We start from the raw sequence: 25,428 nt of genomic DNA on the forward strand, positions 1-25,428 counted from the left end.
GTTATTTTGTCATTACAAAAAAAAAAAAAAAAGGCAAGTGTTTCATTCCTAAAAGTCTGATTTGAGTTCCCAGGTGTTTTTTATTATTAGCTATCTAGAATTTATGCCAAATTGATATGCAAACTGATACATGTTTGCAGTTTTTAATTTAAAAATAAAACTTTCTCACTGTGCTGGACTGAATGTGCAGGTGCACCAGTGAATATGTCATGGAGACAGTTATATTCTGTCTATCCTATCACTTGAAAGGATTTTAAGATCCATTATATTGCTACCATAATTCATTACATCTTTGCCTTGGGTCTGTATACAGCTATGAAGGGAGTATAATGTATAATTTAAAATACTGAAATATTTTGATCCTGTCATAATATGTGGGTGGATATAAGGGAAATCAGTATGCAGTGGTGGGGAATGCATCAACAGATAGGAAATTGCTATCTGGAGATCCAGGGATCAGTGAGTATCAGCATTGACAGCATTTGTCAAACAGCGTCCATATATTGGGCATAAACAATTGTGTGGTATTTCAGTTGTGACTAGGTTTGTGGGAAGGGTCAAAAGTAGAACATTTATTTCCTGCTAAACATAACTTTTAAAAGCTATGTTGCGTGAAAGAGTGTTTTAAACTCTGCCTTTTATAAACAGTTGTGCCATCAGAATTGGTAAAAGAATCCCTGAGAGTTCATCTAAAGAAGTATTGCTTCCAGGCTTTATTCAGCTGCCAAATGTAAATGTCATATAAATTTAACTCTTTGAAGTGAGTGGCGGCTTTTAATGCAGTTTTAAACTAAAGCAAGAACCATGATTAAAATGTTACATGCTAATGTGACATGGTAAGGAGTGTAAATACAGTAAAATAATTTCAAATATAGCTGTAGAATTAAATGACATAGCTTTCCACAAAGGAAATGTGTATAACCTGAATGTATTTAGAAACATTGTGAATGCTCTTCTCAAGATGTAACGTGTACTTATTATACTAGTGCTGTAGCTTAAGTCATTAATAGTATTGTGCCAATAACTTTTAATACTTTTTACTGTTTCCAGGCATCACCAGCTCAGCCTACGCCACAAACACCAAATACAGGTGGTCGGCGAAGAAGAGCTGCCAATGAAGACCCTGATGAGAAAAGAAGAAAGTTCCTGGAGCGAAACCGGGCTGCTGCTTCCAGATGCCGACAGAAGCGGAAAGTCTGGGTGCAGTCATTGGAGAAAAAAGCTGAGGACCTAAGCTCACTAAATGGCCAGTTACAGGTATACTTTTTATTTCAAGTGAAAATGTGTAAATTTTTTGATTCTTAAACAGTGATCCTGGATCAATGGAACTTAAACTTTGCATGAAATCTGAAATAGAAATGGTTTTGTAACTGGTGGCTCAGGTCAGAATTGAAAATTCAGCATTAATTGCATATACCAGTAAAATAAGAATATAAAAGAATACTCAGATTTCAAGATGTTTAAGCTTTAGGATCGTGCCCTTTTGTCCTTTGTCCATTTTAAATAACTTTCAGACTGTGATACTAAACAAGGACGGCAAGATGTGTTGGAGTATAGGCTTATTATTAGCAACATAATAGCCTTACCTTAAAAACATCTTGCTCTTAATTTGTATCACAGCCTGAGTTATTTAAATAAGGTTTGATTTGATTTCCTTTGGTTCTTTTTAACTTCACTTTTTTTCCTTTAAAGTGAATGTAGTGCTCGTGAAAGGTGCCAGATTGACATCACTGGAAACTGAAGGCCTCTTTTGTCCACAGAACAGGTACAGCACAGGCAGTGGCAGTGCAAATTTCACCAAGCTGCCCTACCAGTGTGCGTAAATCCTATAGAGAGGGCAGTATATTGTGAGAGGGTAGGTTAGTCTACGTTGCCTCTCATTTTTGCACATCATCTGAGGTTGTCAGTTGTTGGAAAGTTGTTGTGTGGACACACTTTTCCCCCTGTAGAACAATCTATGACCATTTTGTTTAAACTACTATTAAATGTTAAAGCATACTTTCTTAATGTTTTCCAGCAGCACATGAGAATTGGCACAAAGTATTGTCTCAAAATAAAAAGTCTAAAAGCTCAGTTTTGAGAATTACAGAAAGGAAAAATGATGTAACCTCCTAAATGAAGCATTCATTTAGAAAATGCAATGGAAAGTATTTTGATATTTTAAAGTTTCGCTTGTTCTTTCATTGGAGCTGTTCACTGAGTCAAGTTCACAGATCTTTTCCTTCCTATTAAAACTCCTCTTTCATGCTGTTTGATAAAGGAAATGTCCCAGCTTGACCAACAGGAAAATAGGGCATGTTGAGATTACTTTTTATCATGTAATTGAAATTACAGTGTATCAGTAATCTTCATGTTCACGTCTTTAAAAATACTCCGCATCCCAGACTGTAAAATGTAAGAAATAGCTAAGCACACAATGTGAAACCATTTCCGGTGTTCCAAGAATCGTGACATTGTGCACCAGCGTTAGTTAAATTTCTTGTAAATACACAATCTTCTCATACCTGTTCACAGTCTTTCGACATGTTCCTTTAACACAGTCACAGTCCTTACTGCAAATCCATTAATCACAAAATGGTTTGTAGCACTGTAGCTTAAATAATCTAAGAAACAAGTGAAGGTAGATCTACAGGAAGAAAAACAAAGAACAAAAAAGATTGGCTATATTTCAGTTTTCTTAGTGAAAGTAATTTTTGGTATTATGTGAACTGCCTTTAACTTATAGAACTTACAGATACCAATTTTTATAACCAAACCCAATGTAAGTACCATAACCAAAAGATTTCCAGATTTCCAAGAGTTAACTCGGTTAATAGTGAATTCAAGAAAAAGAATTTTCTTAGTCTGCCAAAAGCAAAACTGTTAACTGTGAAGAACAGAATGACTTGTAAAGCAAATTGAATGTCAGAGAAATAATTAAACTGTACTTTATGTGAAAACATTAATCAAATCTGTATTTCCATAATAATTCTTCACTTGACAGGCTAACACAGCTGATCAGCATAGTGGGCAGTAATGACCCATGATTACTTACTTTATATTTAATAGTAAATTTAATAAGTTTGGAGTTTTGCCTTAGTACAGTTTTATAGACTGAGTGTTAGGGTTTAGAGGTTCATATTTTGTTTAATATCTAAATGACCTGCTCAGCTGAATTTACCGAGATGTCACATTTCCAAAAGTAGGTTAATACCAAAATGCCTACATTGCATTGCTTCACGTAACAATTCTGACTACTTTCAACACAGTTAGTAGCTTTCTTGTAACGTCGATGTCAAAGCTGTTAACGTCAGTGTCCAGGTTTTTGAGATAGGAACTCTCTAACAGTGCATACAGATTTTGAAGAGGTTTACTTTGTTGGTGTATATTTTGTTCTGTAGTTTTCAGCTTTGTGTAGATTAACTTATGCCTACTTACTTTTTTTAAATGTTTGAATGTAATTTCCTTTTTAAGCGCTATTTTTGAAATTTTTGCTTAAGGGAAAATTTCCATCTATTATATCCTGCCAGTAACATATTTAGGTTAGATTAGCTGTCTGCATTATAGGTTCTGCTATGTAAGCTTTTTTCATGCTTCCAGCCTTTTAAACTTTATATACTGTTTGATTTTTGTGGGTTGTTTTCTACTAATACGTTGACTTGTTTATTAATTTTAAATTTTATATACCACACTGTGTTGCCTCTGCAGTATTGTGCAAGGCACAGGGTATGGTATGCTATATAATGTGTTAAGGAAGTATTGACAGTGTGTCCCCAGTGACCACTCGATCATACTGCAGGATCAGATGCCAAAGTTCGTTATGTGGTCTCGATTTGGTTCCTGTTGCTTTAATAATCTTAGAGGGCAAAGTATTAGTAGAAGAATGGCCTGTCTCCCCCATGAGGTCATTATAGGTTTTAAAGGATCAGCAGTCGGTGGCAGTTTGTACTAAAGCTGCACAAGCTGCTTTAGGAAGGCTAAATTATGAAAGACATGCCCATAAGTAAAGGTCCTCGTCCATACAGAGGTATCTTATTGAAGTTATCCAAAAAGAAACAGGAAGAGCCGTGTTTAACTTTGCTACAGACAATCCTCTGTCCTCATAAGTCACATCTGCCTGTCTCTGTTGATAGTTTTGGTATATAATACCTCGCAAATATTGTCCCACACCTTGCTGAGTAAGGATTAATCTGGTCCCACTATTAGATACACGTTTCGGATCCAGGGAGAAATAGGCGGATACAGAAGAACATACTGTACACTGCGTGGTATATCTTTGTAAGAATCTAGAAGGCAAAGTATCTTTTGAAAAATGTAGTGCAGGTAAAAATAGATATGCTTTCCTCCAGAAACCTGCTTTCTAATGTTAGCACGTTTTGAAATGCGGGAACATAAAAATTCTTCTAGGCAGCATGTGAGGTATATTTCATGCTTTTTAAAGAAATGTTGATGCCTACACTTGATTTGATACCTCATTAATGAACAGGACCTTTCCAGTGCAAAAACTTGAAATAATCTTTCTTTGTGCCACCAGTTGAAGCTTTTATTCCATGTGTTTCTTCTTGTTAGCCTCTTTTCCATAAAGACCACCCCATGTTAACATATTTTGAATGCAATGGAGAGACTTGCTATTGCTACATACATGATAAGAAAACTACACCATGTATAGAGGCTGATTCTAACTGCCTCCCTTTATTACCGGTCAGAAGTGGTTCTACTGGTAATATGTAAATGGCAACCGTGGATTGCCTTTCTGTGGCATTCCACATGTCTAGCAGACATACTCTGTTCTACTTCCAGGAATGATTTGTGCATTGCATATAGCATTGTTGGCAAACAACGTTCATGTTATTAACAATGCTAGCTCTGTGTTCAATGAGAATTCCTCACCTTTTTAGTGTAGGAATGCTGTTCCATTTTTTTTCAACTCTGCTTTAATGTAAGATATTTGCTTTTTCTATTCCTGTTAGCAAAATTCTTAGTATTTATAATACAACTGACAGTCTACAAACTGCCTTTTCAAAAAATTTTCATAAACATTAGTTTTACTTACACTGATAAACAGTGACTTCATACTTTTATGTGCTGTTTGTGTATACAATTCTTCCTTAAAATGTGGGAGATGAAGGTAGAAAATTTCTGAAAACCTTTTCCCAATTAGATCACTTATTTTGCCAATGTTCCTTTAAACTAACAGAAGTATGTTTCGGGTTCTTGGACATTTCTGCTTCTGTTGATTATCAAGAAGTGTCTCAAAACTGCATCAGCACTTTCTTCCCACTCAACTATGTCAGTTCTGTGCAGCTGCCTGCTTGGCATCCAGATTTGTGACTCCTCAGTAAATAATATGGTGAACAAAGGAAACTGGGAGCTCAAGGCAGAAGTAGTGTGATTTCTTAACAGCCCAAGATTTCAGGACATGTAGTGTCAGCTGGTAGAGATTTTGTGGGGTTTTCGGTTGGGTTTTCTTCATTGCAACTTTTTTGTTTGTTTGTTTGCAATTTTTCTTTCATTAAGAAACATCTATTAAGTGAGATTTTGGCTTTGTTTCAGCTGTTGTTTTTGTTTTAAATATGAAGTTTCTAAAAGGGATATCTGGCACAAAAAAATGACTGAATGGAAAAGTAATCCTTAACAGTTTAAGAGGATTTTATGCAAGTATAAAGGCTTGAAATTTTTTCTCTCTTAATTAGAAAGAGAGTACACAGAGGAGCTTTTATTCTAAAAATCTGATGTTTTAGTTACAGTATTTATAAACTATGTTATTTAGTGTAATTAAACCTAATAAATTCTATTGTTAAAAATTGCTTTCCTTATTTTTGAATCCTTTAAGTTATATTTCATCTCTTCTCCGAGTGCATTGCCTTATTTCTAGCTTGCAGGTAACTAGATTGACTTTCTCATGTTTTTTCCCCGCATAACTATTTGCAATACAATTTTCCTGTGTTTGTGTTTTGTTTAGTTTGTTTTTTTTTTTAACTTGCTCTCAAATGCATAAACATAGGCATTTACCAAACAATTGTGTCCTGGTATATTATGCTGAAGTGCCAGGGTTCTTTAAGTAACTTCAAGTATCAACAGAAAGGATGTATATTTAAAAGAAATTACCCTTGAAAAGCATGTATCGTGGCAAGACAAGGGCATCAAAGATAACTTGATTCTGTAGTTACATAAACGTTTTTCTACTATTTTAAGTGAAAACGGATCTATCAAAATGCCATTCCGTCCTTAATTTGGATTGTCACATGTAATGCACTTCTGTAGCGCTTCTCATCTGTAGGTCTCAAGCTGCTTTACAGGGAGGGTAAGTATCACTGTCCTCCATTTTACAAATGGGGAAACCGAAGCACAAACTAGTAAAATGACCTTGCTCAAGGTCACCCAATAGTGGAAAGGCACAGCCTGGAAATGAACCCAGTCACTAGATTCTGCAAGTGCCGTCTCCTAGATTACACTCCGCTTTAGTGACATCAGCTGCCATTTCAGCATTTTGTCATTATTATCAATTATTCCTTCATACAACACGTTTAGGTATGATTGCCAAAGACAAAATTGCTATGGAAATCAACAGACATTTACTGAATTATTTTCCATTACATGAGGTTTTCTTTTTCAAAGTCCAAGTACAAATTTAGTCACCAAAAAGCATTCTGCATTGGCTGATTTACCTTTTTTTTTTTAACTTTTTTTTTTTTTTTACTGTTGGCTGTGGCATCTGTTAACATGTGGGTAGTTAAATGTAGGTTTACTCTGATTAGAATTCACTGCAAAACCTTGCAGAAGAGTCTTACAGTAGCTGGATCATGTGAATGAGACTATATGTAGGCTCTGCATCTGCAAACTGAAAAACATATATTGCATTTTCCAAAAAAGCATGTCCTAGTTTAAGAAAATCATAAAATAAATTTAGCCACGTTTCAGCTAATATTTAAGTATTCCAAGATAAAAGAAATGTATACATTTTTGCAATATATACCAAATGGAAACTTCTTGTATTTTATCTACCCCTAAAGGAACAACTGCAAATCCTATAAAACTTAATACCTACCTTCAAAATGTATGTAGTTTGAGCCTGGTAAAGTACATAACTTTCTTCTCCTTTAGAATGAAGTCACCCTGCTGAGAAATGAAGTGGCACAGCTGAAACAGCTTCTTCTGGCTCATAAAGATTGCCCTGTAACCGCCATGCAGAAGAAATCTGGCTATCATAGTGAGTAATGTTCCATTACCTATAGCCTTAGGCTGCATCAATGAAATACTGCCAAAGTGAACTGAATGAACATTAAAATTGAGAAGTGCGGTTCTAAGATTACATTAAAGATTTTTTTTAAAATTCTCGAAGGTTATTGGAAGACAGGAATGAATATGTGATACTTAGAAATGTATTTTTAAGTCCTTTCAGTTGAAGTGTTGCATAACATTGAAGGTTTTATGTTGGTTTAATAAATGCATATGATAATTAGCATTTAAGGACTATCAGTTACTACACCTGCTTTAGAAAATATAATTAAAGTATTAAGAGCACACGATAAACCATTTTTTATACTTTATCTTAGCCTAGTACAGTGAAGGGTCCTTGTGGGTTTTTTCTTCATTGTAATGAGATTTCAGTAGAGGTAATATAACAGCTGTCCTCATTTACCATAACATGCAGGATCAGTCAAGCCGTTAAAATAATCAGATGCAGGTTCATGACTCCTACTGTACAATGTCTTCTAGATTGTTTTGATTTCCACATTAAGTGACTACTTTTCTATAAACAGTGTATTTTAAAAAGCAGTTCTAATACTGAAGGGAATACTTAGAGTTTCAGTAGCATTTATTTTCTAATGCATATCTTTACTTAAAGGTGTGCATTTGATTTTCATTCTTCCAGCATTTTAAAGGTTAATTATGCTTTCCTGACTTGTAACTTCATTTTTGGATATGATACACAGTGCCAGAACCAGCTGCTGCTGCTGTAGAATAAATGGCCAATTTTGTCCATTGTACACAAATTTGTTACAAATAACTGAGCTGGGAATGCATTAGGCAACATTCATAATATATAACCCACAGCTTTCGTTTTTATGATTTAGTGATATTTCAGGATATTTGTAAATGTGAAGATTGTTTCTGCCATATGTAGCCACTTCATTTTAATTTGCCAGTGTCAGTAATTCAGGAGAATAAAGGAACATTTTGTATTGCATGCAAACAGATCCTCAGGTGCTTGCGATAAAACTTAATGGCCACCATCTTTACTTGTAGTCATTGTAAGCAATTTCATCAGAATGGGCAATATTTTTTAATTTAAAAGATTCAGGAGATTTAGCAACTCTGTATTGCCATGTATATTTAGAATACTGATTTTGTCAGTTTTGAGCTTATAAATCTTGGTCCTTTGATCTCCAGTCATTTTGACAAGACAGAAAATAGCATCTTGGAGTAAATTGGAACGGTATAGAAATATGTTTGGGATTTATATTAACAATGATTGCTGCAGGGATGAGGCCATTATGGCTCCCATCTGACAGAACAACATAATTTCATACGGAAGTTACTAGGGGGATAACATTATGCATGCAAGGTTTTTCAAAAAAAAAAAAAACAAACAACCAAACCCAAAAAACTGTAGGTTTCTTGAATTTTGATTTTTTTTTTTTTTTGAGGATGCATGTGTCTGAATTGGCATGAAAAATATTTAAACACGAGTCTTAAACTGACAAAATAATTACATGCTAAGGATTTCTTTGTTGTAGAATTAACAAATAGCCTGTTTAGTAATGCTTCTTTTCTGCCCTCAGAAAAGGACTATAATGTTCCTAATTTACTAAAAAATGCAAAATGAATAAGAACTAACATACTAATCAGTGGAAAAGCCTACATTTTAGAAAAAAGATGAAATAATACTAAGCAAGGAGATTGGAAGCACAGCTCACCTAGTTTCTTGAAAAGTCTCTTGAAAATCAGAGTTCAACATGAATGCTAGTTGTAATGCCATCCCTCTGAAAGGATTTTGTCACATTATCTCCGTGTGAATATTGTTAGGAAAGCATGTTGGCTAAGTGACATACCCACCGTACAATTTGTGAGAGGAAAAAATGGTTTCAGTTAATACGTTCATGGAAATGGCATTCGTAGAAAGTATTTTTAAATAAACATATTATGTTAATCACATAAGCTAAGTTGAATTACTTCAAAAACATATTGAGTAGTTTAACAGTCTGTGGAAGAAGCTGAAGACAGGAGATTACAGAGCTCCTGTGGTGCTGAGTATTGTGCACTGCTGAGACAGTGCTGGTTTATACCACGCACACCGTGTTTTAACAGCTAAGTGCACAATTTAATGGGGTTTCATGTATGATGCACCTAAATAGGCACAAATAATCTATTGCTTTTCAGTGTATTTTTGGCACTTAATTTTACATATCTTTAAAGATCTTTCAGATTTCCCAGGCACATTTTTATCGCAGGCCAAAAGCATGACAGTGTGGATACCCCTTTCTTCTTCTAAGATTGTTCTCGGGATCATATTTTCCTTATTTAAAAAGTCTTGTGCCTGCTTCAAAATAGGGTGTCATCAGGACAGAGAAACCTGAAGAACGGTTATTGCACTTGGAGGCAGCATCGATGAATTACTCTTGCAATGTTTTGAGTTTTCAGACAGTTTAAACTTTATTTCCTAAAGAAAGATGCTATTGGTTCTGAATGCATCTTTAAACATTAGGGAGGGGAAAAATAAGGGCTGTGTGTAGGAGAAATCTAAATGCTGTTAATTTATTTTTTGTTTTAGCTCTTCTATACCAGATTGTTCCTATAAGTCTTCCGCAATACTCCTTTATTTTCTCAGGCTTTTTCTGGACTTGGAGCAGGAAAAAGGCGAAAACTTGTAAGAAGATTATTAGAGCTGGGGGGAAAAAAAAAAGTGTGTTTTACGTATTTTTCAAAAGGGCATCATAATATTCAAAAAGATTTGTACATTTGTGAATATAAAGGAAGATAAATAGAGGTTGCAATGTAGGTGGTATTAAATGAGTTTTTTGTGTTCTTTCTCTAGTTAGTTTTACAGAAGTGGTAGAAGGTGACTAACCACTTTCACACCTCAAATAATTTGAACCACTCAAACTACTGCGCTCCTAGAGCCTGTGCTGGGCCAGTGACAGTCCTTCAGTGACTGCAGGGGATGGTCGCGAAGGCCAACGCGCTGGGAATGAGCATGTCTGGGCTTGAGTCCCTCTCTAGCCCGCGCGTGGCCCATTGAGAACTGCCATGAGGCTTCCTTCCTCGTGCTTATCGGGGACCGACGGGAGTTCTGGGTCACATGGCAGTGCTTGCATACTCGCTCCCCTTTTGGTTTTGGTGGGGTTTTCTTCTGAAGACTGAAGTCCCTCTTTGTTTGCTCACCTTACTGAAAGCTCTTGGTAAGCAGTGCTAAGAAGAAATAATAGCAGTGTTTGACTATTCTAAAAGGGCCCTCCTTAGTACAACCTCAAAAGTCCCCTCTGTGCTTTGGTATTTTTAAAATCTTTTCTATAGCTCAGTCTAGCCCATGTTGTGTTCTGTTACCAGACTGGCTCGCTCCTTCTCTTGATGCAGCCTGCCTGGGAACTGTGTAGCCTTCAGGAAAGTTCATGTGATACAGGTCTGTAAATTCTCAGCCTTCTAATGTGTACAGCACACGTTACTTCTGTAGATTCATTTCTCTTTTGTGCCATGCATTTTCCTTGGTTTGAGGCAAAGCTGGGGGAGCCATTAAAAAGCTAAGATGTCTAGGCTTTTTTCTACATTGTTAGCTACATTATGATTTTGGTATGTGTCAGTGGCACTCTTGAAACTATGATCCTGTGCCTGGCAATTCTCTGGTCAGCTACGGAAAAAAAAAATCTGTCAGAATTTTCATGTGTTCTTCTAAAAGCCTTTCTTCTTTATTCCCAATCTTCAGGCTTAAGAAAACAAGTCATCTTTATAGTGAGATGACTTTTAGGTATCTTCTGTGTTCACTGAGCAGATTTTCTTGTTTGGTTTTAATTCTTCAAAGGGAGTTCTGTATTCAGTTTTTGGTTGCTATTCCTAGGGCTACATAAGGAAGAATTTTAAAGGAAATCTAAATAGCTATTATTTAGGGTGGCATCTAATTTCTAAATATCACTTTGTAGTTATTGCAAGGATTTATCCTTGTAGTCAAATTTATTACCATAAACTAGTGTTAGGTCTGTATCTTATATTACCACTGGTCTGCTGTAAGCTCCCCCCTCTAGCCCCTGGCATCTGAAAATACCTGAATCATGTGCTTTTGTCTCTTCAGCACAGTATGTTTGCTCATCTGTTCAATGATATGAAAGCTTCTATTGTACATTGGTGACCATATGTATTCGCATACCTGTCTCTTCCATTGCATGTATGGTCTTCCTGAACCCGTCAAAATCAGAAAATCAAGCCTTTCTCACGTTTTTACCACTGTGATATTATTACAGACATTTCTTTTGAGTTAACAACATGTGTTAAGAGACAGAACAGTGGAAGACCTTCCTTCTCTGGCTGAAAGATAACAATCTACTCTACTTCCTCTCTGTCTCTGGCTTGTAGCATTTAAAACTAATCTTTTTTTTCATGATGGTAAGGAGGATTTGGCCAACAAGGGAATCGGGGATCAGCAAAAGAAGCATAATAGGAAGATTGAGATTCATAGGAGAGTAACAGTAGCTCTGAAGAGGAGGAGCCAGGTGTTAAAGCAGGGAGACTATATTCGACACACATCATCCCACTTGCTGCCATTTCATTCCATCTGAGGGGAAGAATATGCTACGCTCCTAATTAGTAATTCATTATTTTCTGGGAAGTGGCACTAGAGTTTCTAACAAAGTTTGCATGTGTTCCTCCTTTTGTTTACATAAGATCTTGTGGGTCTTGATAGAAGCGTAGCAAAGACGAAATCCTGTTGAATAGTGTTAACTGAATTGGTGCTCGTTCATGTTCTTTCTGTTCTTGAATGGGCCAATCCTACTAAGGATCACAAATGTCTTTCAGAAGTGTTCTACTTTTCTTCCTCTTGCTGTATACAGTTACTGTGTGATCTTAGGGTATGTGGTAATTGTCAGCAGACCTAGCCCAATATCATCTGTCTCTATTGCCTTTAATGCTTGAAAGATCTGTTTTTGAAAAAAATGCAGTATCTGTAAAATAGTCGGCCTCGTGGATAAGAACATTCTGATACTTTCAAAGGATTATGTCCGTGCTTTTATAGTAGAGGTATAAAAGAAATTGTTACCTTGTTCATGTAGGCAGTATTTCTTAGGAAGAAATATAGCAGTTTTGCTGGCTTACCGTCCTTTTTCACCTTACTGTTCTTTTCCAGAAGCGGTCGATAGTAGAACTGCTGTTTCCAGGCTTTGAAGAGCACCATGCTTTTAGCATGCGTGGGCTTGTTTCAAAGATCTTTATCGTGGGGACTTGACTTGCTAATTTAGTGCATTTTCTTACCCGTAGCCAGTATGTCGTATAAACCTCAGTACATCATAAACTTCATTTCATCATTGTTTGTCATGCTTAGTGTTCCTTTTAGTTGCTGCTATTAGCCTGGATGGAAGGGAGGTTATGACACCCTGGTGGTGTTCCTCTTTGAGCGACAGTGTCATCCCTGCCCATTCCTTCTTTTCCCCTGGTAACTTGACTTTGTTGGCCCGTCTCGAGCCAATCTGAAAGGGATTGTGAAGACCGCTCTAGAGAAAATCAAGCGTTGTTCCATTGCTCTGTCACAAGCAACAGTTCATGCTGCTTCTGGCTATGTTTGTGTGTATCTTTCTGTGTCGTTATGTTATACAATAGTCAGTTGCATTTTAAAAGGGACTTCCAGTTTTCCATCTGTATACTGGGTTTAAGTCAGCGTATGAAACTCTTGTGAAAAATACTTGAAAACAATAAGTAGCGTAAAGTGGGGCAAAAAAAATTTAATTAAATTTGGTGTTCATACTCTTAGTTGTGAGTGAAAAACAGTACATTTGTTTTGGTTTTTTTTTCTCTTTAACTCAGCGTTTTGCTTGACAGTATTTGCATAATGCCTTGGCTAACTTTGCAACTCTGGAAGAAAAGGATGATTTTAGCATGACTAGGATGTCAGTGTAAGAAAGATATTTTATATCCTGCTTATTCTAGTTTTGCACAATGAGAATTATTTTTTAATCTGTTTACCCTCTGTCGTGAGAAAAAATGATGCAACTGTGTGGCTAATTCACATCAGGTTTGTGGAGAGCACCTGAAGTGTTCTTGAAGATATTTTTAAAATTAGTTTTAATAATTTAAAATTTATTGAGAGGCATTTGTATGCTAAAGAAGTTACTGAACTTGACTCTGTTGAAAGAACATGGGTTGAAAACTTGTGCAAGTATTGTCCAATTAATATAGGGGTGTAAATAATACTTTTTCAGGTGTTGTATTCATGATCACAAGTGTTACTTACTGAACATAGAATTATTCTCGTTTGATTACTAAGCAAACTCAGTAAATAGCATACATTAAAAATCTAAAGCCAATTCCTATAGCACTAGGACATCTGGTAGCATTTTTAATGTATAAATACTGCTTATTGACAGGAGCATTCATGGTTAGAATTAGGTGTGGTACCCACCAGCTGATGTACTAGGCAAGAAATTGGACAATTTTAATCAGGACTTTGAAGATGTGAAAATGTGCTTGTTTCCTGAATGTTCCAAACTGCAGTCCGTTACTTTTTTTGCTTACAAAGTAGTATTTTCTTTAAAAAATGAAAATAAGATTGTTTTGCAATTTGTGCTGCATTACACCATGAATTTTAATAATTTAGGGGTGGATTGCTGTTACCTGGGACGTGGCGGTGTGCATTCTGGGGCAAAAAATAAATGCGTTTTTCTTCTTCAGCTGCAGATAAAGATGACAGTTCGGAAGACATATCAGTGCCAAGCAGTCCCCACACGGAAGCTATTCAGCACAGTTCTGTCAGCACTTCCAATGGCGTCAGCTCAACTTCCAAGGCAGAAGCGGTGGCCACCTCCGTTCTCACCCAGATGGCGGACCAGAGCACAGAGCCCGTGCTTTCCCAGATCGTCATGGCGCCTTCGTCCCAGTCGCAGCCTTCAGGAAGTTGATTAAAAACTTGCATTGCATCAGTTTCTTAGATATACATATGTGACTTTAAAGGGAAATCGACAAAAGACCAGTCTCCACCTAGGAGAAATTGTAGCTTAAAATTATTCATTTTTAAAAATCCAACTTAAATTTGGCTTTAACGATTGGCAGGTGAAGATGAGACAGAACACCAGTTCTAGTCTCTTTGCAAAAGACTTTTTTTTTTAAGTATTAGTTTTACTAGTTGTTTTTTGTGCTTAATGTGTAAAGTGTGTGTACAGTACAATGTGGTTTATTTCATTTTTAATTTGGTATTATTTCAACAAACATTGGGGTGAATTACTAAAGGTCAATCCCAAGACTGTGATAGTAATATTATGTGACATTTTTATACCAAAGTTCTGCATAGTCCCTATTGACTTTGTAACGTTAGCAAGGTCATAAAGCACTAGGCAAGAGAAAGACAGTAACAGTAAATTTGCTTTTAGTCTTTTTGCCTTTTTGTTGTTTTGCACATTATGAGAGGAAGAACATTGGGAGAAAAACGTTTGGGTTGTTTTATATATGGCATTTTGGTTGGCTTTTTAACCGTTGGGATTTTTAATTTGTTTAATAGGGCCAGTACAGTATATGAGATACAGTACTCTTATGCACATACCTATCTTAGATGAGGATCATTACTGAACAGATTTGATTTTTTTTTTTTTTTTTATTTTAAATTGATGCTAGGTGGTTTGGTTTTTTTCCCCTCCAACACTTTCATTCTTGGGGGGAGGAGAGCTTTATTTCTCCAGTCAGAACAGATATCTATAACTACCCTTTGTTGCTAGGCTGAAACCAGTAAGCATATTGTAAAATACAGGGTTATCACATATGGAATACTTAGTATTCCAAAGTAGGTTGATATTTTGTGGATTTTTGAGTCACAGACTAAGGAGTTTACTCATGGTTTTGGATGCCAGAAAAGCCTAAAATACTTCTTCAGACAACTCAAGACTTTTTTTTGTCATTGTCTTGTATTTGCAAGCTAACTTGTACTTAATTCTTGTGTAAGCACTGTCATCTTTTAGTAGCAAAAATTTTGATACCTTTCTTGTGGGGAGAAAAAAAAAAATCAGTATCTACCGTATCTTGGAAACAATGTACTTATAATGTGGTGTGTGTGGTGTGTGCGTGAGAATGGTTCCGTAGTTAATGCCAGCAGTCTTTTGCTTGAATGTTTAAAGATGCCTTCAATGTGATGCTGGCTGATAGGTGATTGCAGTTTTAAAATGTTATTTACTGTGCGAACTTGGATAACTAACATTCCATGATGTAGTTTGTTTCTGATGAGATGATTGTAGGTACACTTTTTCTCATTATCCAATCATCTGTAGGATATTGAGTTTTTTAAATGTGCCATTATCTATTTTGATTCTGTACTCATGTTCAAAATACAGTACAATATTTTACAATAGATTAAGTTGTTTAAAAAAAGTAGATGTGTGCTTTCAGGTCGGAGAACTTTGCATAATAGCAAAAACAGATGCATAGTAGCAACTGGCAGTAAAGCAGGATTCCATTATGTATATAACAAAGATTTAATGCATTTATAATGGGTTGTGTAGTTCATTTGCTCTTCCTTCTCCACACTATATACTATGTGTTTTTAAGTGTCAGTGCCATCAAGTTTCTATTTGATTCAGTTTTAAATCTAAAAATGTAATCGATCCACAGGAAAATCATAATTTCTACGATATATATACAACCATACATAATGAAAACTGGACAAAGAAGTATCTAAGTCATATATGTATCATTGCAGGGCTTTAAGCATGAAAATAATAGGGATTCTAAATATTTTGTATTTTAAGTCTAAGAAAGTTGAGTTGATAACCTCATGTGTTTAAAAGTCTTACTTTCCCAATTTCAAGGTAAAAAGCTGTAACCGTTCTTGAACGTTTCCAGGATGGTGAAATACAATGGACCTCTTGGGAGAAGGAAATGAATTGCAAAGGCACAAAATGTGAATTCTGCAAGAAAGCTATACAGTCACTTGTCATTGTAGTTTTGGTGGACTAGATAAGGCCTCATTGATTATACTATAATTTGCTCTCCTAAACACACGGGGCTTTTAAATCATATTTATATAAGTGGAGTTTTTTTATAACAAAACTGTCGCGCTTGTAAAATAAGTCTACATAAGTGTATAGGAGATGTGTAAACAGTTAATGAATTTAACAGTGGGGCTGGAAAAAAGAACCATTAAAATCTGTGTTCGGCAAATAGAGAAAAGTTATTAGTCGTACTACCATGAATTCCGTTTTGAGACTTATGTCACACTACTTCTGTACTTAGCATTTGGGGTCTTTACATTTGACATGTTTCACAAACTGTACTGTTTTCTTCTATGTGCAGTTTGCATGAGTAAATCATCAAAGAGAATAAAATCTATCTTTAAGTTATGTTCCTATTTTAATGAAATTATACTTGTTCTAAAAGGCAGCACTGTCTTCAGACTTATTTCTTCCTCCTTGCAATTACCAGCATTTTTCTGGAAATCATTGCCATAATGTCAGGGTAATGTTATGTAAATAAGAACACACGTTTCCTGAGAAAATAAGCCAAATTCCATCGCTCTGCAGTTGAGTTCCAGCAGCTTCTTGAGGAATCAGCCCTGTATCATTCGATCCGGGAGCTGAGGGTACTCTGCGGGTAAAGGACTCCATAAACAGCTTGGTGAGCCCGGGTGTTGCTCAGCTGTTTCTGGTTGCCCCAAGTTCCACAGCAAAAGCGTTGTGTGTAAGCGGAATTTCCAGCTGACTTTCCGGTACCTTAATCTCTTAACATACATGGAGCCAGGAAATAACGGCCATAGTCAGATGAGCTGCTCACAATTTCGTTGTGAAAGGTTGAGAAAAGATCATGCCCGCACGTCTGATTTTTAGAATATTAAAAACGGCTTGGGCTTCTTTATGAATGTTGGAGATATGATACACGGCGTGGCACATCCTGTTACATCATCATTTGAAAAGCTCTTGACACAGAGGCTTGGGGGGGGGGGGGGGGTCGGGAAGGTAAAGGTGCTGTGTATTTGCATTTGTTGCATGTGTTGACCAAAGGAAATGAAGTTTAGACTGCACACAGCTTTGAGCCCAATGTGAGAATACTGTCCCAGGCCTCTGTTGCTTCATTATTTCCCTGACTGTACGAGCTGGGCTTGTCACGCCCAGGACAAACCCGCGCAGGCTGTATAACTGGGCAACGGGGGGAGCCAGCCAACCAACCCACTTCTGACTGTCTGCGCTGGGAAAAGACCCGGGTTTATACCCACCTATCCCATCCAAGCGAGCTTTTTCTCTTTAACGTGCTAGTAGAGGCTGGGCAAGGAAAGATGTTACGCTGACGGAACGAGATGACAGAAGTGTTGGGCGAGTGGTGATTTCAGCTACCGGAATTACAGAAGTAATTTGCTTGGAGACAGACACAAACATTTTAATTGGTCATCATAAATGATAATGAGGAGAAAACATAGTGAAATTAAGTGCATCCTAATAAAGTAAGGTATGTTAAATTGCACTGAAGGAAACTTCAGCAATGCTTCTTGACATGATTAATACACTCATGACAATGTGTCTAATGAAGGTTGTTTGCATTTATATGCTGCCTGTTGCTTCCCTCAGTAGAGAAATAATTTGAACTGCGCTCATTTACATTGCACAGCAGTGAGTGCAAGATTGGTTTGCAGTAGTCTTTCCGTTTAACCACCACATCGACAGTAATATAGGTATGACTTATTTAACCCCTTGTATAACGTTCTGTAGGGTAGATCCAGGTGACACTCATAAAATAATTTGGATTTTCAAAGTTTTCTGTTCTTTAATAGTAAGTCTCCTGACCTTTTAATTTTAGGTTTTAATATGACTTTTTTTTCTTAATGGAATTTAAGATCATGACCTTTCTTGTTCTTCACTTTCTCCTTCTTCAAAATATTTTTTCTTTCTGTGCGATAAGCCCCTGAAAGTGCTTATACATTTAGTGTGGAATTTCTTCTTTTGGCATATTGCTTCCTCCTTGGTGGCGTTAACCCTCTATGGCGAACTTTCAAGAAGTTAGTAGTCAGGGAAGGAATTTCTGCATGCTGTACATCTTGTCGTCTTCACCACTACCGCAGCGGGTTGTATGCTGGTGGCTTCAGAATTGTGCAAAGTGCAACCAGCTTCAAAAGGCTCCTAACTTCTGAGGTGTGAGGTTGGTTATAATCTAGTGATGTGGCTGTCAATGGAATAACAAGACACAGAAATTTGATCCAATTTCTGTAATTATTTTATTTTAAACATTGCTCAAAATCTCTATCCCTCTTCTATTCCCATTTCTATAATGATGGTGTATGTTGTTCCAAGCACTTTTTTCCCCCTCATTTTTGGGGAAGAGGAGGGAGGAGAGAGAAGGTTCTTACATTTTAAAATGTTGTGAAATCATTATGCAAGTATATTATTTTTAATCCATAGATAAAGAGACAGTAGCTTAAGCTGCCAAGGCTGCCTGGAAACGGTAACAAGCAGAAAAGGTACGAAACAGCGCGAAGCAAAGAAAAGGAGTCTGGGAGCTTTGGGCTGGGTTTTAATACCAACAGCAGAGCCAAGGCAGGGTGGGGAGCGGGCAGTGTTTGTAACCGGTGGGACAGCGGGGCTTACAGTGAGCGAGCTGAACGGACAGACCTGCGGAGCTGAGGGAGATCTGTCGGCGCTGGGCTGAGAAGACAAGCTCCGGCCACGCGTGCGCGGCCACGCAGGTACCCTCAGCGGAGCAGACCTGCGGGTAACCAGGTGTTCCTCGCCCCCCGCCGAGGGCTGGCTTACGCGTCAAACTACAAACGTGAGCTGTCGCAACTCCATCTAATCCCGTCAGTCCTCAGGTGGATTGAATGCAACGGGTGCAAGTCTGATGGGGTGTTTAGCTACCCCTAAGACAAAGATTAACATTGTTTTGTTTTGTTTTGTTTTCCCCCTGCTGCCTGAGCAGCTCCTGCTCTTGTTTTGCTGCAAACTAGTATTGGCATGGTACATAAATAGTATTTCCCTCCTTTTAGCTGAGTCACTCGTTCTAGACCATTTCAGAAGGCAAAAAACCTCTTTGATAAATTGCTGGACTTGATGCATTGTAGAAACTGAATGATTTCAAAAAGCCTCCTGATTTGTTTATGTTTAAAAATGGGAAATCACATCCACGTCTTACATCTAGGAGTCCAATTGGGAGACAAGGGAGACGAGCAGAGAGAGGAGGAGCCCTCTGCTTTAGCAGCAAACAAAATAAATTGCCTTTCTGAATAAATTGAAAAAAATGAAACAGAGAAATAAAAAGTCCGCACCATTTGGCCACTCCTCCCTCTGGGCAGGAAGGTGCCGTGGGTCACTGCTCGGTTAGTCCAGCCCTTTGCTCTGACACCAAGATGCCTTCTGTGATGATCTATTTCTTCAAATGTTTACAGTGACGTTAGGAATGTTTTCATCTCACTGGAGGTAAGTAGTACAAACATCCTATTATTCATAACTCCGTTTTGAGAAAGACACTCTTAAAGGTGGTGTAATGTATAGTACAGTCATTCTGGCTGCCTAGAAAATGCCAACAAACTTTATAGTCAGATTTCAAAACAAGGAAAAAGCTAGTATTTCAGTTTTCTTGTTTTCTGTCCTCCCTTTCAGCAGAATTGCTTTAAAGGGCTAATGATTTTTGCTGAAAAAATAGATGATCCTTGTAAATGCCGAACAGATGCTGTATATTTCACTGGATGAGAGGAACATTTTAAACACTTGATCATTTTGTTGAATATTTAATGACAAGCTATTGAGTTTCCAATTTATGACTTTCACATATGTATGAATATATAAAAGATTTCTTTATGCTGTCTCTAGCAGTTTCCCCAAACTTCTTGGAGCTCTGATTCCAATAGGACTTAACTCTTTTTTTTTTTTTTTTTTTTTTTTCCTTTTCCTTCTATAAGTTATGCAGCGCTCGCTGGAATGCTGCGTAAGGAGGTTGCTGGCCATAGGTCTTTGAGCTCTGTTTCCAGCGGCCACACAACTGGCACACTGTTTCTGAGCTGCCAGCATAGTCGCGTTTGTCATTTCTGCCTATCAGATGGCGCAGCATTGCCTTCCCTGGGATGGAAACACATTATGCTGGCTTGGGTGCTTCCCTTCGGTGGTCTCTTTAAATCCTAAGTGCCAGCTTGTAATATAGACTGTGGCCTTTTCCTTGTTCTAAAGATCTGGCAAAGTCATTTTGTTTGGGGAAAGAAACACCTGATCTTTACCTGCTCTTGTAACTTCACGTCTAGTTTAGATATTGTTGTTGAAAGGCCACTTAAAATTTTGCAGTATCCTATTTCTTAAAATACTTGACTTAAAGCGAAGCAGCTTTCCTACAATGACAATTTTGAAGAAACTCGTGCCTGTTTTACGGAGAGGTGAAGATTAACGTTGCGCTGGTGGTCAGACTCCCTCTGTAATGAGGCTTTCCCAAGGCAGTGTGAGAGCAGGAGCTGATTTAGCCAGCTGCTAACCACCATCAATGCTTCTGTCAGTAAACATAATTTAGTCAAAGAAAATGTAAGTGATGCACAGACTTTCTGTGCGTCATGATCTGGCCATTCTCTCTCTGTTTTCCTTCTAACTCGATATTGCATTTTTTTCTAGGGCCCAAAGTCACTCCTCAGAAGTTACTGGCATACCCGGAGCCTTACTGTAGCTTAGTCAAAGCAGGGAAGCTCTTTTCCTGAATATTTTCTCAATTTTACCCTTCAAGCACTCAGAAATCTATGCTATTGGTGTTTATAAGTTATTCGAATGCTGTCATAAGCCTCTGCCCTGAAAGATTTTGATAATTTGTCTAACCTACCAACAGCCATTCGGCCACTCGCCTGCGGCTGGCAGCAATTGCCATCGCTGTGGCCAGCGGAGTTGAAGGTCGGTTGAGAGCCTTGGTGTGAGACCTGTACTTTAGACGCATTGAGTATGTATTAAAAAACACTGGAAAGTGAAGTATTTCAGAAGCATGTTGGTATGTGGTTTTATATTACACAAAAAAAGGTATTTGTTTTTCAAAGAGCATACTTGGAACTTTTGAGTTTTGTTCTGGAGTTGTTTTTTTGTTTGTTTCAGAATTTCAGTGGGTAATGAAATTATGTCAGTATTCTGATTGCTGAATTTTGCTGTGATGAAACTGTTAAACAGGCTAGTATATGCTCAAAGCAGCAGTACTTATGATGATCTAATGAAAAAACATCCTCATGCTATTGTGTATTTTTGTATACATGCAAAATTAAGTACATTTATTGAAGGTGTTTTGACTTTCTGCAAGTACAAGTTAGCTGTAGTCTAGTCTCTTTTAAGGGAAAAGTTAATAGTTCACTTCTCAGTCTGCCATTCTGCTGCAGACTCAGGGAAATCCTCTGGCCTGGTTTTAATCTGACAGAGAGAGGCTCATGGAGGTTAAACAAGTCACCCCAGGACGTGCTCAGGAGAACCTCACCGCACCTCTGGGTATGACACATTGTACCCTGCAGAGACTAAGAATGGAAATGTCATCTTGTACATCACAGCTTGTGCAAGCTGAAATTAAAATGAACCGGTGCAAAGTATAATATTCACAAATGAATGTAATGAAATTATTATTTCCTAATAATCAAGTGGTAACAGCTCTATTCCTGAACAGAAATTACTTTTTGTACTGCATTCTGTATTAAGGGTTTATCCAAAAATAACACAGGAAATACTGTGTGCAGTTACTGGAGCAAGGCGTTTCTGGCCGATTGCCATGGCATGCTCAAAGTCTGTGAACTGGCCTACATTTGTCTTTCATTTAAAAGTGTGGAAAAGATTTTGGTAAGCGCTGACTACAGCTCAACCCCCTACCTGCTGAGCGGAGAGAGGGCTAAGAGTCACAAGCTATAGTTAAATACAGGGGATTTCTGAATTTGCAAGTAAAAGTGTCTTGTGTTAGTGATGTCTTGCTTATACAAGACAATGGATAATAAATTATTAACTGAATGAAGTAAGTAATTCCATTTCCTACGGTTTCCTGCTGTCTGTAGCAAGTAATTCGAAACCTGCGAGTTTCTAGTTTCTCAGGAACAAAATGCCATCTAGTGGTAACTGCTGAATATTTTGAGCAAACACTTTTTTTAAGTGTGTATATATTGACATAAAGTTTTCATTTATTCTACAATTTACGGCACGTTAAGCGCTTGGGAGAAGCAGATGCGAGGCTGGGGAAAGGTACGGCTTCCCAGGTCTGCGCCTGTGGTGGCCGGGATGTGAAAAGTCCCTCCCGTCCTCTGCTGCCAGCCTCGGGCAGGGAGCGGAGTTTTCCCCTGCGAAGGGTTCAGTAAACTTGCATACACAGGTGGCAGGCTGCGCCTTACTGTCACTTGATAATAAAATACAAAAATGGTAACTTGGCCAGTGCTGTATGAAAAGAGCTGAAGCCACCTCTGCTTCGCTGACTCCGTTCATCCCTCTCTCTTCTGGTGGGAGGCTTTTCCCTCTGGTTGGTCCTTCCCCAAGGCGCTAAGGGGCAGCGATTCCCTCTGCTCTTCCAGTGAACTACCAGGGAATGCTGTAAGCCTCTTCATAGCTCAGTTTGCCTACTCGACTACTTAGAGAAAAATATAAACTCTAAAAAAAACAACCCAACCAACCCCAAAACTAAAATTTGGCGTCTAGAATAGTCTCCTGAAAAAGTACCTGCCATAAACTGGCTTCTAGGGTCGAATAACAGACTTTGCTTGAACAGCAAGAACAAATAATAAGAACCTTGTAATTATATTTAAATGTATTCATCAGTGTAAACTGGGGATAGGAGCCAGCAGTCCCACCCTGCATGTGATTTGAGCCCACTGATGGAGTTAGTCTGGCTTTATAAACAGAGCTGACTGAAGAGAGCTCTGCAGTGTTTCATCTTACTATGGTTTTGTACCTCATTGTGATAAGGGGGTTTGTTGTTGGTGTTTGTGGGTTTCTCCAGCTACTGATCTGTGTTACCACGCAGTAACATCGCAAGGCAGATGCAGCAGCGGTCGCCAGGGCTGTAATTAGAGTGAGGGTCTCAGAAATGTATTCTGCAGGCTGGTGCAGAGATCTCATCTGTCCTGCTGATGCTCTTATAGAAGCCGATGAAGATGGCATGACATCGGTTTGATGGGCTGTGAAGGAGTTTGGGGATGGATAAAGATTCTTTTGATTCTTGTTTTGTATGATATTTGAAGTAAACTGCAGCAGACTAAAAAGCCTGATTAGCAAGGGCACTCACAGCACAACTCACCAAGAGGGTCCTCTGAGAGTTCACGCTTGCTGTGCTGGCAGCACTGGCCCTTGGGCACGCCGCTGGCCATCTAGGATGCTGCCGGTCACTGCCCAGGCCACGGACCGGGCACCGGCCAGCGCAGCGGCAAAGGAAGAGGAGGGAGCAGAAACAGGACTGGAGCAGCGCTGGCTTAGGTGGGAGTAAATTGCCACGGAAGCACGGTTAGGAAGGCAGAACAAGAAGAGTTTGGGGAGTGTTGGCAAATGCAGTCTGAGAAGTGTCAGGAAATTCGTCTGGTTTGTCCTAGCTAAAAGTACGTGGGGAAATTCCCAGATCTGGGACAATTTCTTAAAGGTAGAATAGTACCTTTGAGTAACAACAGGGGTCTTGCAGGTGGTGTGGCTGCATCTGCCCTTCACTCATGTTTTCAGAGCAGCAGGATGCTTTGAAGAGGACGCGATTCTCCACAGGTGGAGGGAAGGTGTTCTGTTGTGTGCACAGGAAAGAAAAGAAATCTTAAGAGCAAATGGCCATGTGATCAAACCTTGAAATAAAGGTGAAAGAATAGTGAAAACAATCCGATTAGTAACGATCCATCTGAACTCTGCACGTATGTTTTCTGAAGCTACCACGCTAAATACAAATGTAAGTGAATCAATATATAGTGCCTACCCAATGTTTTTCATTCCTTCAAAGAACTGGACAGAGTACTGGCAGTGTTACTTCTAATGTTTTTTTGGTCTTTATATGGGTCATGACGATATGCTATAAAGAGGAAATTAATTTTAATGCTGTATAACATGATAATCTGGATTAATGCCTTTGATTTTGATACTGTCAGAGAATAAACTAATGGAATTTCTTTGTCCCATGTTCCCTTAAAACACATTTAAGGGAACACAGTTTAAGACACATTCTTCTTAAAAATATGTCCATCCAGGAGCAGAAAGGAGAGCAGTTTTCCCTTGGTGGACCAAAGAAGCTGTTTTCTAAGAACAAGCAGCAAATTGGCAGTTGAAGCTTGACTGCAACCCACGCTAAAATGGTGAGGGCCTGCCCCCCCTGCTCGTGCAGTACTGCACAGTGGTTGCCCGAGAGTTTTGCTTGGTTGTATCCTTCCAACTTCCAACAAGTTCCTTGACTTTCTGGGGTTAAAGAAAATCTTTGGCAACCGCTCCGCTTGTCAGTGACTTGTTGCTGCAGATAAACTCTGAATTCTGAAGTCATCCTATTTTCACAGGCTGAAAGAATTGGTATCACAGTTCTACTGTGTGTAGAAAACCAGGAGCTGAATTTCGGAAGGACTAAACCAGGAATTAGTTGCCTGTACGCTCCTGTTTGGGGATTGCGTGAGTTTACAATTGAATATGTGAGGTTGAATCCCAGATCTGAGGTTGGTGCGGTGATGTGCAAGCCTCATTGCAAGATCAGTTGTGTGATCTCTGATTTTGTTTAAAATAAAACTGCTGCATGCACAGCTGAGAAGTTGCCGAGTCTTAGTAATTGTCTCTGGCATTGCCAATTTAGGACCTGGATATCTGCTAATTTAGTTTTGCTTTGCTGAGGGGCTTTCCGCGTGTCTTGGTTAACAATAAGAAAAATGTGCACAACCATGGGATGTAATTATTTTATTACTAAAGAAAGGGAAAATAACAATTTTTGTTCTTCCTCCTCCCTCCCCAACTCCCCCAGAAAAACAGTGGCATCAAGTACAGAAAAGAGACATTTCTCTCTGTGGGGGCCACATAATTTATTATGGTTTTTGGCACAGATAAAAGGGCTCAGAAGGGCTCAGATAATTTTGTCCTTTCCTAAGAAATCTTATTGCTATAAACTTACAGCTCACTAAAACTATTGTAAGACTGGCAGATCAATTAATGAATAGAGAAAATCTCAAATGCTAATTAAATCCCACTATTACTTCCAGGATTGGTTTATCTCCTCTCCAGGAATACTCGATTTGAACAGCTTGTTTAACAGGAAAAGCTATCGATCCCTTCAATAACACTTTAGAATCATTAAGAGGAAAAACTTTAATCTCCTTCAGCTCTTTGAAGTTGCTTTGGTTAATGTCATCTCTCT

At 38.1% G+C, this 25,428-nt stretch overlaps 1 protein-coding gene and 1 long non-coding RNA gene across 7 annotated transcripts in view; one reads left to right on the forward strand and one right to left on the reverse strand.

The window, feature by feature from the left end:
- The window catches only part of ATF2 (activating transcription factor 2), a 51,062-nt gene extending 34,517 nt beyond the window's left edge, over positions 1 to 16,545 (forward strand). For all 6 annotated transcript variants that reach the window (XM_075756625.1, XM_075756620.1, XM_075756626.1 and 3 more), the window contains 3 exons: positions 1,051 to 1,257; positions 7,084 to 7,189; positions 13,855 to 16,545. In XM_075756625.1, the coding sequence (XP_075612740.1) occupies positions 1,051 to 1,257; positions 7,084 to 7,189; positions 13,855 to 14,081 (540 nt within the window). In that variant the 3' untranslated portion in view covers positions 14,082 to 16,545. The remainder of the gene's footprint in view (positions 1 to 1,050; positions 1,258 to 7,083; positions 7,190 to 13,854) is intronic.
- Positions 16,546 to 17,799: 1,254 nt separating this feature from the next.
- On the reverse strand, positions 17,800 to 19,533 carry LOC142602350 (uncharacterized). Its single transcript, XR_012836077.1, has 2 exons — positions 19,412 to 19,533; positions 17,800 to 18,315 (listed from the first exon to the last, which is right to left on the reverse strand). It is a non-coding gene; the product is annotated as an uncharacterized LOC142602350 (long non-coding RNA).
- Positions 19,534 to 25,428: the final 5,895 nt, after the last annotated feature.

Source organism: Balearica regulorum, chromosome 6 (genome assembly GCF_011004875.1).
Source record: "Balearica regulorum gibbericeps isolate bBalReg1 chromosome 6, bBalReg1.pri, whole genome shotgun sequence".
NCBI lineage: Eukaryota > Metazoa > Chordata > Aves > Gruiformes > Gruidae > Balearica > Balearica regulorum.